This window comes from Equus quagga, chromosome 8 (assembly GCF_021613505.1).
Source record: "Equus quagga isolate Etosha38 chromosome 8, UCLA_HA_Equagga_1.0, whole genome shotgun sequence".
In the NCBI taxonomy this organism is placed as follows: Eukaryota; Metazoa; Chordata; class Mammalia; order Perissodactyla; family Equidae; genus Equus; species Equus quagga.
The window spans coordinates 56955376-56968766 of record NC_060274.1 but is presented as its reverse complement, the minus strand read 5'-3'; the positions used below and the strand labels follow the sequence as shown (position 1 = coordinate 56968766).

At 34.2% G+C, this 13391-nt stretch overlaps 1 protein-coding gene across 6 annotated transcripts in view; it reads right to left on the bottom strand.

Moving 5' to 3' along the window:
• Positions 1 to 13391, bottom strand: part of RUNDC3B (RUN domain containing 3B) — a 144019-nt gene that overhangs the window by 27361 nt on the left and 103267 nt on the right. For 3 of the 6 annotated variants that reach the window (XM_046669432.1, XM_046669435.1, XM_046669433.1), the window contains one exon: positions 4378 to 4524. The exons of 2 other annotated variants lie outside the window; for them this stretch is intronic. In XM_046669432.1, coding sequence (XP_046525388.1) covers positions 4378 to 4524 — 147 coding nt within the window. The remainder of the gene's footprint in view (positions 1 to 4377; positions 4525 to 13391) is intronic. One more of the 6 variants, XM_046669438.1, reaches the window with a different exon arrangement.

Below are 13391 nucleotides of genomic sequence, written 5' to 3'. Positions count from 1 at the left end.
TAATAATTTACATTATCTGGTAGTCATTGGGCAACAGACAGTGTGATGCACAGAAAGAGAATTATCCACACGCAGAAAATAAAAAATACATGCACACTGTATAGATAGAGGCACAAGAATATGCATCGAAACAAATAAATTATTCTTTTTATTCTGGGTTTGATTTTCATAGAAACATGTTTAAGGAATAAAATTAGCAATTGCTATAGCATAATACCTATTTACTCTTAATCTATTAAAATTAATGGAAGAATGCAAGGGAGCCTGAAAGGGAAAATATATATATGAGTCAGGTCAATGCAAAACTTACAAAATGTAAAAGATTTGTGCAGCCTCAGTGCTTACAGAATTCTCCTCCAAAGATACTGGAAACACACAAATAAAACGGGAATGAGAACCTTTAATACATCTGAAGTGATATCTACTCATCAGAAGTCATTAAGAAAAATTAGCCTAAATAGTAGATCATGAAGGACTTACGTAAAAGCTCCTAATTCTCAATAATGTTGTGAATGATAGCCAAATTGGGAGGCAATGATAAATTTAGAAGACTAAAAAAGCTTAAGTAGAAAATATAAATATGATGACAATGAACCTAATCTTTTGGGATGGGAATGTAGGTTGGCAATAATCTAACAAGATTATATAACCAGGGGCCAGCCCGGTGGTGCAGCTGTTAAGTTTGCACATTCCACTTTGGCAGCCCGGGGTTTGCCTGTTCAGATCCCAGGTGTAGACCTATACACTGCTTGTCAAGCCATGCCGTGGTTGGCGTCCCACATATAAAGTAGAGGAAGATGGGCACAGATGTTAGCTCAGGGCTAATCTTCCTCAAAAAAAAATAAAAAATAAAAAGATTATATAACAAGCTGATGTGACGTAGATTTGCATATAAAGAAACATATTAAAACAGATTTTATTGGAAACAAAAAAGAAGTCAGTTGCTCTATATGCGTCTTAAGGGAATAGGCTTTATATACTTATTTATTGTTGAGTTTTTACAGTAAGCGTGTAATGCTTTAAAAATTTTTAACATGATATTCCTATGTTTGAAATAAAGGAAAAGATGAAATCCAGCATAACTAATCTTGCCAGGTCTAAATAATCAAGAAATAAACTTGAAATTATATTTAGAAACTTTTATAAACAGTAGAGTAAATGGAAACAAACTTAAGATCTTCTATTGTGAAAGGGATCCTTCCATGAGTAGGTGACAACATAGCCAAGTTATCCAATGGCTCATCTGAAGAAATGTCAACAAGTCCATGAATTCAGACAACACACTCTTTCTTCTCAAAGCTAACTGGGTGAATAAAGTTACAGAACTCTTAGAGAAATAACTATAGACATCCCATATTTTTGCAGGAAGGCGTAATTATAATATAATGACTCATTATAAGGTCAGTTTCTTTCTCAAATTCTCAAGAGAGCTAACGTTCCTTATTAAAGAAGTTTTGGCTACCTCCTCCATAATTTGTAGGTTCTCAATAAATGTCTGTTGAACTTATTCAAAGATATGGTCAAATTAAGAGGAATTAGTGATCAGGTTAGTTCAAGAACTGTGGCTTATATTATAAATTTGAGGACAGCAAAAACTGGATCCTGATGAAAAGCTATGATTTGTTTCAAATGTGATTTATAGAGTACTATTCTGTTCTGAAAATCCAAAATCTCCATTTTTACATGAAAAAGTTGGGATTATTTATTCAGACCAGTTGGGGATTTGATGGTCATTTAATTTCACACAAGGTTTTACAAACTCTAAAAAAGTAGAGCTTGGGACGCTGGGTGAGTATATATTCTCCAAAGATGAAAGATACAAGATTATATGAGAGTATAAACAAAATGATTACATAGATATATATCTACATTATATAGATAAGTAAATAAATATTTACCAGGAAGCTATTAAGTGCCAGGCAACTTATTACCTCATTTTGACCCTTATAATTCTGTTTCAGCAGGCATTACCTCCAGTATTACATGTGCAGAAACAAAAGGTAAGAAGAGAAGCTGTTGCTTAGTGTTACACAGCAAGTAAGTAGAGATTACTATTAAATCCTGACCTTAAACTCTAGGTCCAGTGATCTCAGTACTGCAGCCTAGCTGCATACTTTTTGTTCAGATGAACAAGCATTTTCACTGCTTTCTTTTCTGAGATTACAGTTCCTTTTATTGCTGCTATACTTTGTCAAAACTAGTCACATTAGTCCATGCAAAGGTCAACTAGTAATAAATCTTCCACTCAGACTCACTGGTTCCTTAATAGGTAGCTCTATTGGCAGGCAGGGGCACATACATGTCTTTTGGTTAAAATATTTCGCCTCTCACTATTAAAGTGACAATGTACATATTGTAATAAAAAGACATAGTTATTAGTCTTCAAACTTGTCAGTGTTGGGGCCTCAGGCAGGCCACCCCGAAAGATCCCAGAATAACACATGGATTATTTTGAATTAAACTTATTTGAGAAGCAAAAAGGGCATTCTGACCCTCTTATCTCTGATCACCCTGAAAGCAGGAAATAAGACATTCTCCCTGCATCCTTATCACCAGAGCTACGGGATTCAGGGCTTAGAAGCCGGCATAAACAAACCTTGCTAATTTACTACCTCAAGCCTAAACCCTGCTTCTTCAATTCCTCACTATGTACCTCAAATCTAAGTTTCTTTATCCTATCATTCCCTACAAATTTAGTTTCTTTGTGTAAAAGATATATAAACTGCCTGCTTCGTTCATTCTCTGAGCATCATTTCTTTATGATCTCTAATATGTATGTATTAAACTGAGTTTTTCTCCTGTTAATCTAATCTTGTGTCAATTTTATCATCAGTCCAGCCATAAAAAGACAAGAAGGGAAGAAAGGGGATTTTCCCCTACCCCAATATCAGGATTTAGTATTATAATATTTTTGCAGTTAAAAAACCAAGAGCATCTCATATGATATATATAGACAAGATAAGTATACCAAATATTGCTATAAATTCAGTTTTTCAATCACAAATTAGAAATACAAATAAACTAATATCCTTCCATTAATTAAATATGCCACAGAAAGATAAAATTATATACCAGCATAACAAGATATATTCTAGTTATTCCTAACTATCATAAGGGTATAAAAGGGAACTAGATTCCAATCCATGAAAGACTCAGTCAGCACCCTGAATCATACTGAGCAGCATCGTTTAGTAGATGTTGAAGAGAGTTCTACTGATTTATTCTGTAAATAATCTGCTGTTTCCCTGCTCATCTCTAGCAATGAATGAAACAAACAAACAAATAGCATTAAAACCCCTAGCAATTTCTTTAACAACAAAAGGTCAAATTTATTTTGAGTTCTACCTTTGATAAAAGAAAACAATCATAAATAAAGCGGGTAGAAATTATGTCTGTGCTAAAACATTCATTGTAGAAATGTCTGGCACCCAAGGAAGTACAGAAAGAACGGCGTAGCTTTACCAGTGAAATTTCAAAACAAGGGCTCTAAAAGAAGAGCAAAGAAAGAAAGAAAAAGAGAGAGAGAGAATGAGGGAGGAGAGAAGGAAGGGAAGAAGAGAGAGAAACAGGGAGAAGGGAGGAAAGGGAGAGAGAGAAGAGAGAAAACAGAGGGGATGGAGGGAGAGCAGGGAAAATAATCAGAAAATTAGCAGAAGACAGATAGGAAAATAAAGATACTGAAAAGACTATCAAGATGGGGAAGTGGCTAAAAGCCAAAAGATGGTACTACAATTTACAAGTTGCAAAATGAAGATTATCTACAGGAAGACAGGCTAAGATTTTGCAGCTCTCTCAACATTGGGAAACTATGACTAAGTGAAATAGTCTTCCAACACTGGCACAAAGAAATAGGAAAAGGAACTTGTGGCCCATAGGCAGAATGATTATATCTTCCACAGCCTCCAAAATTCAGATTTATCAAAAATGAACCAAACCTTCAGATCCACCAAGAACAAGTAAATATCTCCCTATCCTTTTGTGAGATGGAATTTTGTGTTTTCTAACTAGCACAAAAATTAATCCTAAGGCAAATGCAAACACCAAAGCTAGAATTAAAAAATAGCTCATTAAATACCAGCTCATAGACTTAATGAAGGACTGGCTGAAGATTAGCAGAAGGAGAAGTAGCTAGCTGATACAATATTGCATAAGAATTTCTCAGATATTTTACTTCCCCAGCGTGCCTTGGCTTCAAAACATTAACACATCCACTGCCTTAATCTAACCTTACCAAGCCAAAGTAGTCTTAAATCCTACTTTTGCTGTAAACTAATAATGAATTCAGAAAAAAGAATAACTGAGAACTCAAAGTGGATAGCCATATGTTTTGGCACAACTAAACTTGAAATTAGTTGGAAAAAAAAGTATTACACTTACTCATACCACTGTTTATTGTGTTTTCGGTAAAGCAACGTATCCAAGGCAACAGCATTGACATCCAGAGCTCCTGGGGAAGGCCACTGGTTGGTGAGGTGGGCAGTTAACTCTTGTCTTGATCTTAAATCATTATTCTTTAGCACAGTCCTGTGAATATTAAGATGGTGAGTGCTTTTGACTTCACTGTTCTGTAATGGCAGAGGAACCTAATGCTATCAATTTAGGCCCCCAAAATTCATCTTTTTAAAATGGTATGTTAACAGATTATGAAGAGAACTACAGGAAGGTTAGTTAGGGCTGTGACTCTTTTGTCTCCTGCAATATGGATTTTTCATTCTTTCTCTGCTGGCTACAACAAATTACTACTTGTGAAATTCTGATTGCCTATCTTTTCCAGAGGTATCACTAAAGGACTCAGGCTGAATTTTACATCTTAACTAAAAAACAACAGTGATATCCTAAAGTTATAGTTTATCAGATACTAGCTAAAACATGAAAGAAAGTAAAGATTCCATGTGTATGATTTTCTAGCTTCAATACAATTCACAATGTATTAATTTAACTCAGTAAACAAAAAACAATTAAAATGAATAAAAAATAAAAGTAACTGCAGAAAAATATAAAATAAAAAATCCATGAGGTTCCCATAATTGTTTTTGATAGCAGTGACTACTAATAAATCTTCATGAAAATAATTAAATCAATGACAATTGCATTGAACAATATAATCCACTGGAAATATTTCAACTACAGAATGAAGCCATTATAACAACTCATGGTTTACTTTCATTTTTTTAGAACTGTTACTCGTTAATAATAACTTGCCAAAGAACTAGCTTTTTGACAAAATTTCAACTTCACAAACCCACTGATCACTGTCACAAGACTAATTCAACATTTAAACTGGTGGTTAAAGATAATTTGAAAGCATAATTCCGTTTGCAAAGGTCTTATTCCACCTCTAAAGGGCCTTAAAATACCACCTAGGCACCTACATCCTCAAACAGGAGTCCATGACTTTAGTGTACCAAGGTTCTGAGCCATCAGCTCAGAAGCAGGAAGTAATATGTGCCTGCCACTAACTTTCAGAGACGACAGTCCTGTTGTGAGTGGCAGAGAGTCAAGGGTGTGCTAGCAAGACAATGCTACACTAGAGAAAATCAGCCTGCATAACACCTCTAGTTGTTAACCATGATTCTAATGGAATAAACCCATTCATATGTCTCTGACAGGCTACATATGAATATTTCAGATTTTACAGGATATCTGTGTGCATTTAAAAATATTTGCTCTGCTATGTCCATAAAGAAATATTATCTGATGTAAACATTAGATTCTCTCTCAGAATGGAATACTAAAAGTGAAATAGCAGAAGTCAATGACAATGTATCCCATTAAGGTATTCTTTTAGGCTAGGTCCAACAATTTCATTTCACTGGAAAATGAAAAATTTTTAAAGGACTTTTAAGGTACTTGAATGTTGGTTTTTATGAAAACAGTCAAGAGTGCTTAGAAAAATTTTAAGATTGACAGAAAAATCATGTAAAGCAGAAATGGGGAATACTGGCCAGAGAATCTACTATAATAAACTACCATTATTTCCAGTTCTTAATAGATTTTTCTCTTTCACATATTCCCTCTCTCTAGAGTCTCTAGTGAATGTCACTGGAAAACTCAACTCCAGTATCATAACTGGCTTACAGGAAATATTCAGAGCAGGATGCAACAAAGGTAGATGTGCATCTGTGAGGAAATGACATTGGTAGAACTCAGTTAATGATAAGTAACTGAAAACCCTTCAATTTAGAATATATTCTTTCTGGAAAGTGAAAAGTTTTATACCACATAAAATAGAAAAAAAAAATGAAGTTTCACAAAAGTTTTACATACTATTCGTCCATGGAGAATCTTTGTATTAAGATATTGTCATTAGATCTTTGTCTTAGAAATCTTAATGTTATTGTCTCCTATGGGAAGCTGGTCCTCTAAAACAGGAGATAAGAGATTTCAGGGTATTGAATAGGCAGTTTTCATCCATGCCACATCTGTTTCTCCACCTTTTGTGGGGAATGTGGAGACAGTAAATCCTGGCACTTGCCCCTCTATGAAAACAAGACGTTCCTGAAGGATCCTTGAGAAAGGCCCTTTCTTTCACCACTCCAGTACACTAGGGAACAGGCAAGTGAATTAAGTTAAATTGAAAACCCCATCCCTGAATTCTGAATCTTGACAAGTCTATTTAGAGCAATAAACAGACAAAGCAGTTTATTCATTCTAGCACTAGGGTTCTGACCAAAATGTACCAGCAAAGGACATTCCTGAAGTTCCTACTTCCCAACTCTCTGAAGTAGTTCAGCCTACCTCTTTCCAGGCCTACTTTTCCAGTCTTTCTGTACATTCCATGAGTTGTTGATATCAACCTAATGAATTCCATCTGTGCCTAAGAGCTGGCTGTGGTTGCTTGCAATCAAAGAATCCTATTACTTACCTTAGAACAAGCAAAATATACCTAGTTAACTTTAAGACCTACTCAAAGGTAATCCAATTGATGTTAATATGAAGAATGGGGATATTTTTCTCATTTGGCCAAGCTTAAAAATAGGTTCATCTTAAATTAGTAATAATTACTGTTATTTCATAGTGCAAAATCATTGGCAATTAAATTTAAAAATGTGATAATGGCATTTAACTTTAACTAAAACTCTAACCAATGCTAACATTACTGAGCTAATGTAAAAATTGAATGATTCTAGATGAGGTAGATCCTACTTGTAACTTAAACGTATTATACAAGTCAATTTAACATTCTCTCATTAAGGTAATAATGCTACAGAAAGATACACTAAAGGAAAATTGTTTAATTTAATAAAGTAGCAATAATATATTTATCAATATTTATCATAGCTAATTTTAAGAACTTCCCTGTGGTATTTACCTCTAAATTGCTAGATAGCTAACTTCTCTTCAGATTCTCAGTAGGAATTATTCAGGAATTTGGCCACAAAAAGACATAATTCAATCTCTCCCCCTGCCCCCCAGCTTTACTGAGGTATAATTGACAATTAAAAATTGTATACATTTAAAGTGTACAATTTGATGATTTGATATACGTATACAATGTGAAATAATCACCACACTCAACTAATTAACATATCCATCACCTCAGTTACCTCTTCTTTTGTGTGATGAGAACATTAAAGATCTTCCCTCTTAGAAAATTTCAAGCACACAGTATTCTTTCAAGAATACAGTATTCTTAACTATAGTCACATTGTTGTACATTAGGTCTCCAGAACTTATCTTGCATAACTGAAACTTTGTACCCCTTGACCAACAGCTCCCCATTTCCCACTCTCCCAAGGCACTGGTAACAAACATTCTACTGTCTGCTTCTATGAGCTTGACTATTTTGGATTCCACATATAAGTGAGATCATCTAGTACTTGTCTTTCTGCATCTGGTTTATTTCACTTAGTATAATGTCCTCCAGATTCATCCACGTTGTCCCAAATGGCAGGATTTCCTTCTTTTTTAAGGCTGAATAATAGTCTGTTGTGTGTGTATGGGTGTTTACATAGACATGGAGTCTTTATATATCACCTTTTCTTTATCCATTCATCTGTGGATGGACACTGAAGTTGTTTCCACCTCTTGGCTATTGTGAACAATGCTGAAATTAACATAAGAGTCCAGATATATCTTTGAGATCTTGATTTCATTTCCTTTGGACAAAAACCCAGAAGGATTGCTGGATCATAAGATGGTTCTATTTTTAACTTTTTGAGGAGGCTCCATACTGCTTTACAAAGTGGCTACACCAACTGATATTCCCACAGTGTACAAGGGTTCCCCTTTTTGCATATCCTTGCCAACACTTGTCATCTATTGTCTTTCTGATAATAGACATTCTAACAGGTGTGAGGTGACATCTCATTGTGATTTTGACTTGCATTTCCCTGATGATGAATGAAGTTGAGCATCTGTTCATATACCTGTTGGTTATTTATAGTCTTCTTTGGAGAAATGTCTATTCAAGTCCTTTGCCTATTTTTTAATTGGGCTATTATTTTTGCTATTGAGTTGTATGAGTTCCTTATATATTTTGGATATTAACTCACCAGATAGATGTTGCAAATATTTTCTCCCATTCCATAGGTTGCCTTTTCATTCTGTTGATTGTTTCCTTTGCTACACAGAATCTTTTTAGTTAGATGCAATCCCATTTTTCTATTTTTGCTTTCGTTGTCTGTGCCTTTGGTGTCATATCCAAAAAAATCAATGCCTAGAGCAATGTCAAGAAGCTATTTCCCTATGTTTTCTTGTAGTAGTTTTATAGTTTCAGGTGTTATGCTAAGTCTTCAATCCATTTTGAGTTGATTTGTGTAAACAGCATGAGAGAGGAGTCTATTTTTATTATTCTGTATGTGGATATCAGTTTCCCAACACCACTTATTGAAGAGACTATCCTGTTCCCATTGTGTCTTCTTGGCTTCCCTGTCAAAGATCAGTTGATTGTAGATGCATGGATTTATTTCTGGGCTCTCTATTCTGTTCAATGGTGTATATGTCTGTTTTAATGCTAGTACCATATTGTTTTGATAACTGTAAATTTATAATATATTTTGGAATCAGGAAATGTGATGCCTACAGCTTTGTTCTTCTTTCTCAAGATTGCTTTGGCTCTTCGTGGTCTGTTGTGGTTTCATATAAATTTTAGGATTGTTTTTTCTATTTCTGTGAAAAATGCCATTGAGATTTTGAAAGGAATTGTATTGAATCTGTATATCACTTTGGGTAGTAGGGACATTTTAACAATATTAATTCTTCCAATCCATGAACACAGGATGTCTTTCCATTTATCTGTCTTCACTTTCCTTTGTCAATGGTTTTAAACTTTCAGTATACAAGTCTTTCACTTCTTTGGTTAAGTTTATTCCTAAGTATTTTATTATTGTTATTGTGAATATAATTATTTCTTAAATTTCCTTTTCAGATAGTTCATTGTCTGTACACAGAAACATGATTGATTTTTGTATGCTGATTTTGTATCCTGCAACTTTGCTAAATTTGTTTTTTAGTTATAACAGTTTTTTTTGCTGTCTTTATTTGCTTTATATACTAGGTGCTCTGATGTTGATTTATATATATGTAAATATTATATATTTATAATTGTTATATCTTCCTCTTGAATTGATCCTTTTATCATTATATAATGACCTTCTTTGTTTCTAAAGACAGTTTTAGACTTAAAGTCTCTTTTGTCTGATCTAAGTATAGACACCCTGCTTTCTTTGGTTACCATTTGCATGACATATCTTTTTCCGTCTCTTCACTTTCAGCCTATATGTGTCTTTAAATCTGAAGTGAGTCTCTTGTTGACAGCATATCATTGGATCTTGTTTTTTAATCCTTTCAGTCACTCTATGCCTTTTGATAGGTGATTTTAACCTATTTACATTTAAGGTAAGTGAGTGAGGTCTTACTATTGCCATTTTGTTAATTGTTTTTTGTCTCTTTTCCAGTTGTTCTGTCCTACTCTTCCTCTCTTGCTGTCTTCCTTTGTTATTTGATGATTTTTTTGTAGTAATTTGATTCTTTTCTCTTTATCTTTTGTGTTTCTGTTATAGGTTTCTTCTTTGTTGTTAGCTTGAGTCTTAAATAAAATTTCTTATAACTTCTCATTTTAGGTTGATAACAACGTCAAATGCATACAAAAAACACTAAAGGTAAGGCACTTTGAAAGTGCTTAATTATTTTTTCAGTACTTATACTCAATTTAAGTTTTAAACCTAAAAATTTAAATTAAATCTACAAAATATTTCACAGACAGCATTTTCATGAAAATTGAAGAAATATCTTTACAACTAAGTCAAGTAAATGTATTAGGTAGGCAGTGGAAGACGCACTTAAAATATGTGAAGAAACAATCATCTAAAAGTATCTGTGATTATCATATTTTTTTGTAGTGAGTTCCTCAAAAGAGAGAGTCCAGAAAGTACAACTAAAATTCTCCTCTTATTATATTCTACCACTCCCAATAATTGGATTCTAGATCCTTGAAGAGTCTTTATCTTGCTGTTTGTATAAAATTCTTTTACTTGGCAAGTAAAAATATACCATTTGAAAGTAAAGTTTTATTTTTTATATGTAACTATGTTGAACTATGTGTCAGTATTAATTTATCAACTGACTATTTCATGAGTTCTTTGAATATACCCTCAATTGTCTGATTTGAGCATGTCTTTGATGGATATATGTAAATTCAAAATACTATGGATTTATAAACACAAAACCTCTCTATGAAATATGGAGTCCAGCTCTCCTACAAAATAGTTTGAAACAAAACAGGATAGTTTTCAGTTAAGGTTCAAAGAGCTGTTTTACTTTTCAAAGGAAAAATAGCTCAGTTTATTAAGCCCTCCTTGGCCTGACAGAAACATTCAATGAATACAATTTATTCTGTGGCACCTAGCTAAAGCCTGAAAATTCCCTATACCCTCTACATAATATGATTAACACTACATATAAGTATATAATTTGCTGCCGAAACTTTATTTTTCCTAGGTTTATATTTATTCTTCACATGATTATTGTTCGCTTATCTTAACTATGTACAGTACAATATAGCAGAATACAATGAGACTCTGGATTGATTATTAACACCAAAGACTTCACTGTGAATCCTTTATGCCTTCTCAGGAGGAAATTTATTTCTCAATCTTTTCAAAGAAAAAACAAATTTAGTAGAAATGCACTATTATTTACTATCTCTTTTTAAAACTAGCATTCCACATCCAAGATGTCCATTAAGCAATTTGCTAAAATTCAGTTTGTGAGAATTTGTCACATAAATATGAGCAATCAAGAAGGGTATATTTACACCTCTCCTCAAATTATGTGGAGAATTTTATAGGCATTTTAATTTTCAAAAGAGGCTTATCTCAGATAAAAATGTCCAGTCCCAATATTTCAATGTTCCCAGAAAAATTATTTGTTTCTAATAATATTTTATTACACTAATCTTCCTCATATGGTATTCTGCACCCATGTTTCCAAATGTGGTCTTCCCTTTACCTAGAATAACCTTCTCTTCTTCTCTCTTGGTCACCAAGAGAACTCCTGAAAAGTCCCATTCAAATATCAACTTCTTAGTGATGATTTCCCTGGACCACTACTCCTGTGCTACTTCTGTAAAGTGTCTATACTTTTATTACTGTACATATATATACATGTTCCTATATACTCATCACATCATTTAGATGTCAGTTGTTTAGTTGACTTTGATATCCTTAAAGTTATCTTATTCACGTTAAATTCTCAGTATCTAGCAGAGTTCCTAGAACAAAGTAGGTACTCAGTAAATATTTGTTTATAATTAGAAAATATTATTTCAAAGGTTTATCTTTCTAAAATGGAAATCTGATATTGGTAACTCCACAGAGCTCCTTAGCATGTCATATAAAGTCCTTTCTCATTTGGCCACACACACATACACACACATGGACACTTGCCCTCTAAGTTTGAGTAACAAGGAGCCACCATGCAATTTCCTATATTTGTTGGACTCTTTAATCTCTCTCCGTTTTTGCTTTTGTTGTTTTCTCTGCCTGGAAGGTCCGTCTCTTCTCATACTAGTCTATCAAATGTCTAAAGCTCTTTAAGGAATTAGCATAAGCATCACTATCTTCTTACCAGTTCCTTCTCCTTTACAATGAAATCCTTTGTTTCCCACTGTAGAGGTACAAGCCTCTATCATAGCACTAGGGACACCTTAGTGCTCTTATTGTTTATACGTCTGTATCCTCTGTAAGCACTGTGAGGACAAGAATTAGAACAAATTTATTTCTGTATTCTTAGCACCAAGCCCAACATATAAGACAGATGAGGGGCTCAATAAACATCAGTAGAATAAACAAATGTTGAACTATAAAACAGTAAATTTTGGGGCCAGCCCTATGGCTGAGTGGTTAAGTTTGTGTACTCTGCTTCAGCGGCCCAGGGCTCACAAGTTCGGATCCTGGGCACATACCTGTGTACTGCTCATCAAGCCATGCTGTGGCAGTGTCCCACATAGAAGAACTAGAATGATGTACAACTAGGATATACAACTATGTACTGAGGCTTTGGGGAGAAAAAAAAAGAGGACGATTGGCAACAGATGTTAGCTCAGGACCAATCTTCCTCACCAAAAAGCATACCTTAAAAAAAAGAAAACCAGCAAATTTTATCATTATCAAAATAAGCTATGGTACATTCACTTTTCTGAATCTAAAGAACAATACAGAATCTTAAAGAAAATGCACCTTGAAAAATAATCTAATCTGTAAGGGAAGATAGCAAATATAGAATATACTCTACTTCAAACCTATTGGAAATTAAATACCAATGCACCTTTCTTGCTTAAGATAAAATATCTAGGTAGCTTTAACGTTTAGGGAAGCAATTAAATTGTCAAGAGCATAATAAATATTTTGCTTTGCTAGATATCACAACAGACGAACTTCTAGTCTAGTGGTTCACTATTCTGACTATATATTCACATAACCAAGGAAGCATTTAAAAATATTGATACCCAGTGGCTGGCCCGGCGGCACAGCAGTTAAGTTCGCACATTCTGCTTCGGCGGCCTGAGGTTTGCCGGTTCAGATCCTGAGTGCGGACATGGCACCACTTGGCAAGCCATGCTGTGGTAGGCATCTCACATATAAAGTAGAGGAAGATGGGCATGGATGTTAGCTCAGGGCCAGTCTTCCTCAGCAAAAAGGAGGGGATTGGCAGCAGATGTTAGCACAGGGCTAATCTTCCTCAAAAAAAAAAAAAAAAAAAAGGGATACCCAGATCTCATCTCAGATCAATGAAATGAGATTCTATGATGGTGGGGATCCAGACAATGATATTTTTTTAATGCTCCATAGGTGAGTCTAATATAACATCTTTTTTCTCTTGTGAAATAATAACAGAACTGCATATCTCCCTGGCTGTTCGTCTTGGTCTCTTTTCAGTAGAGATCCCTT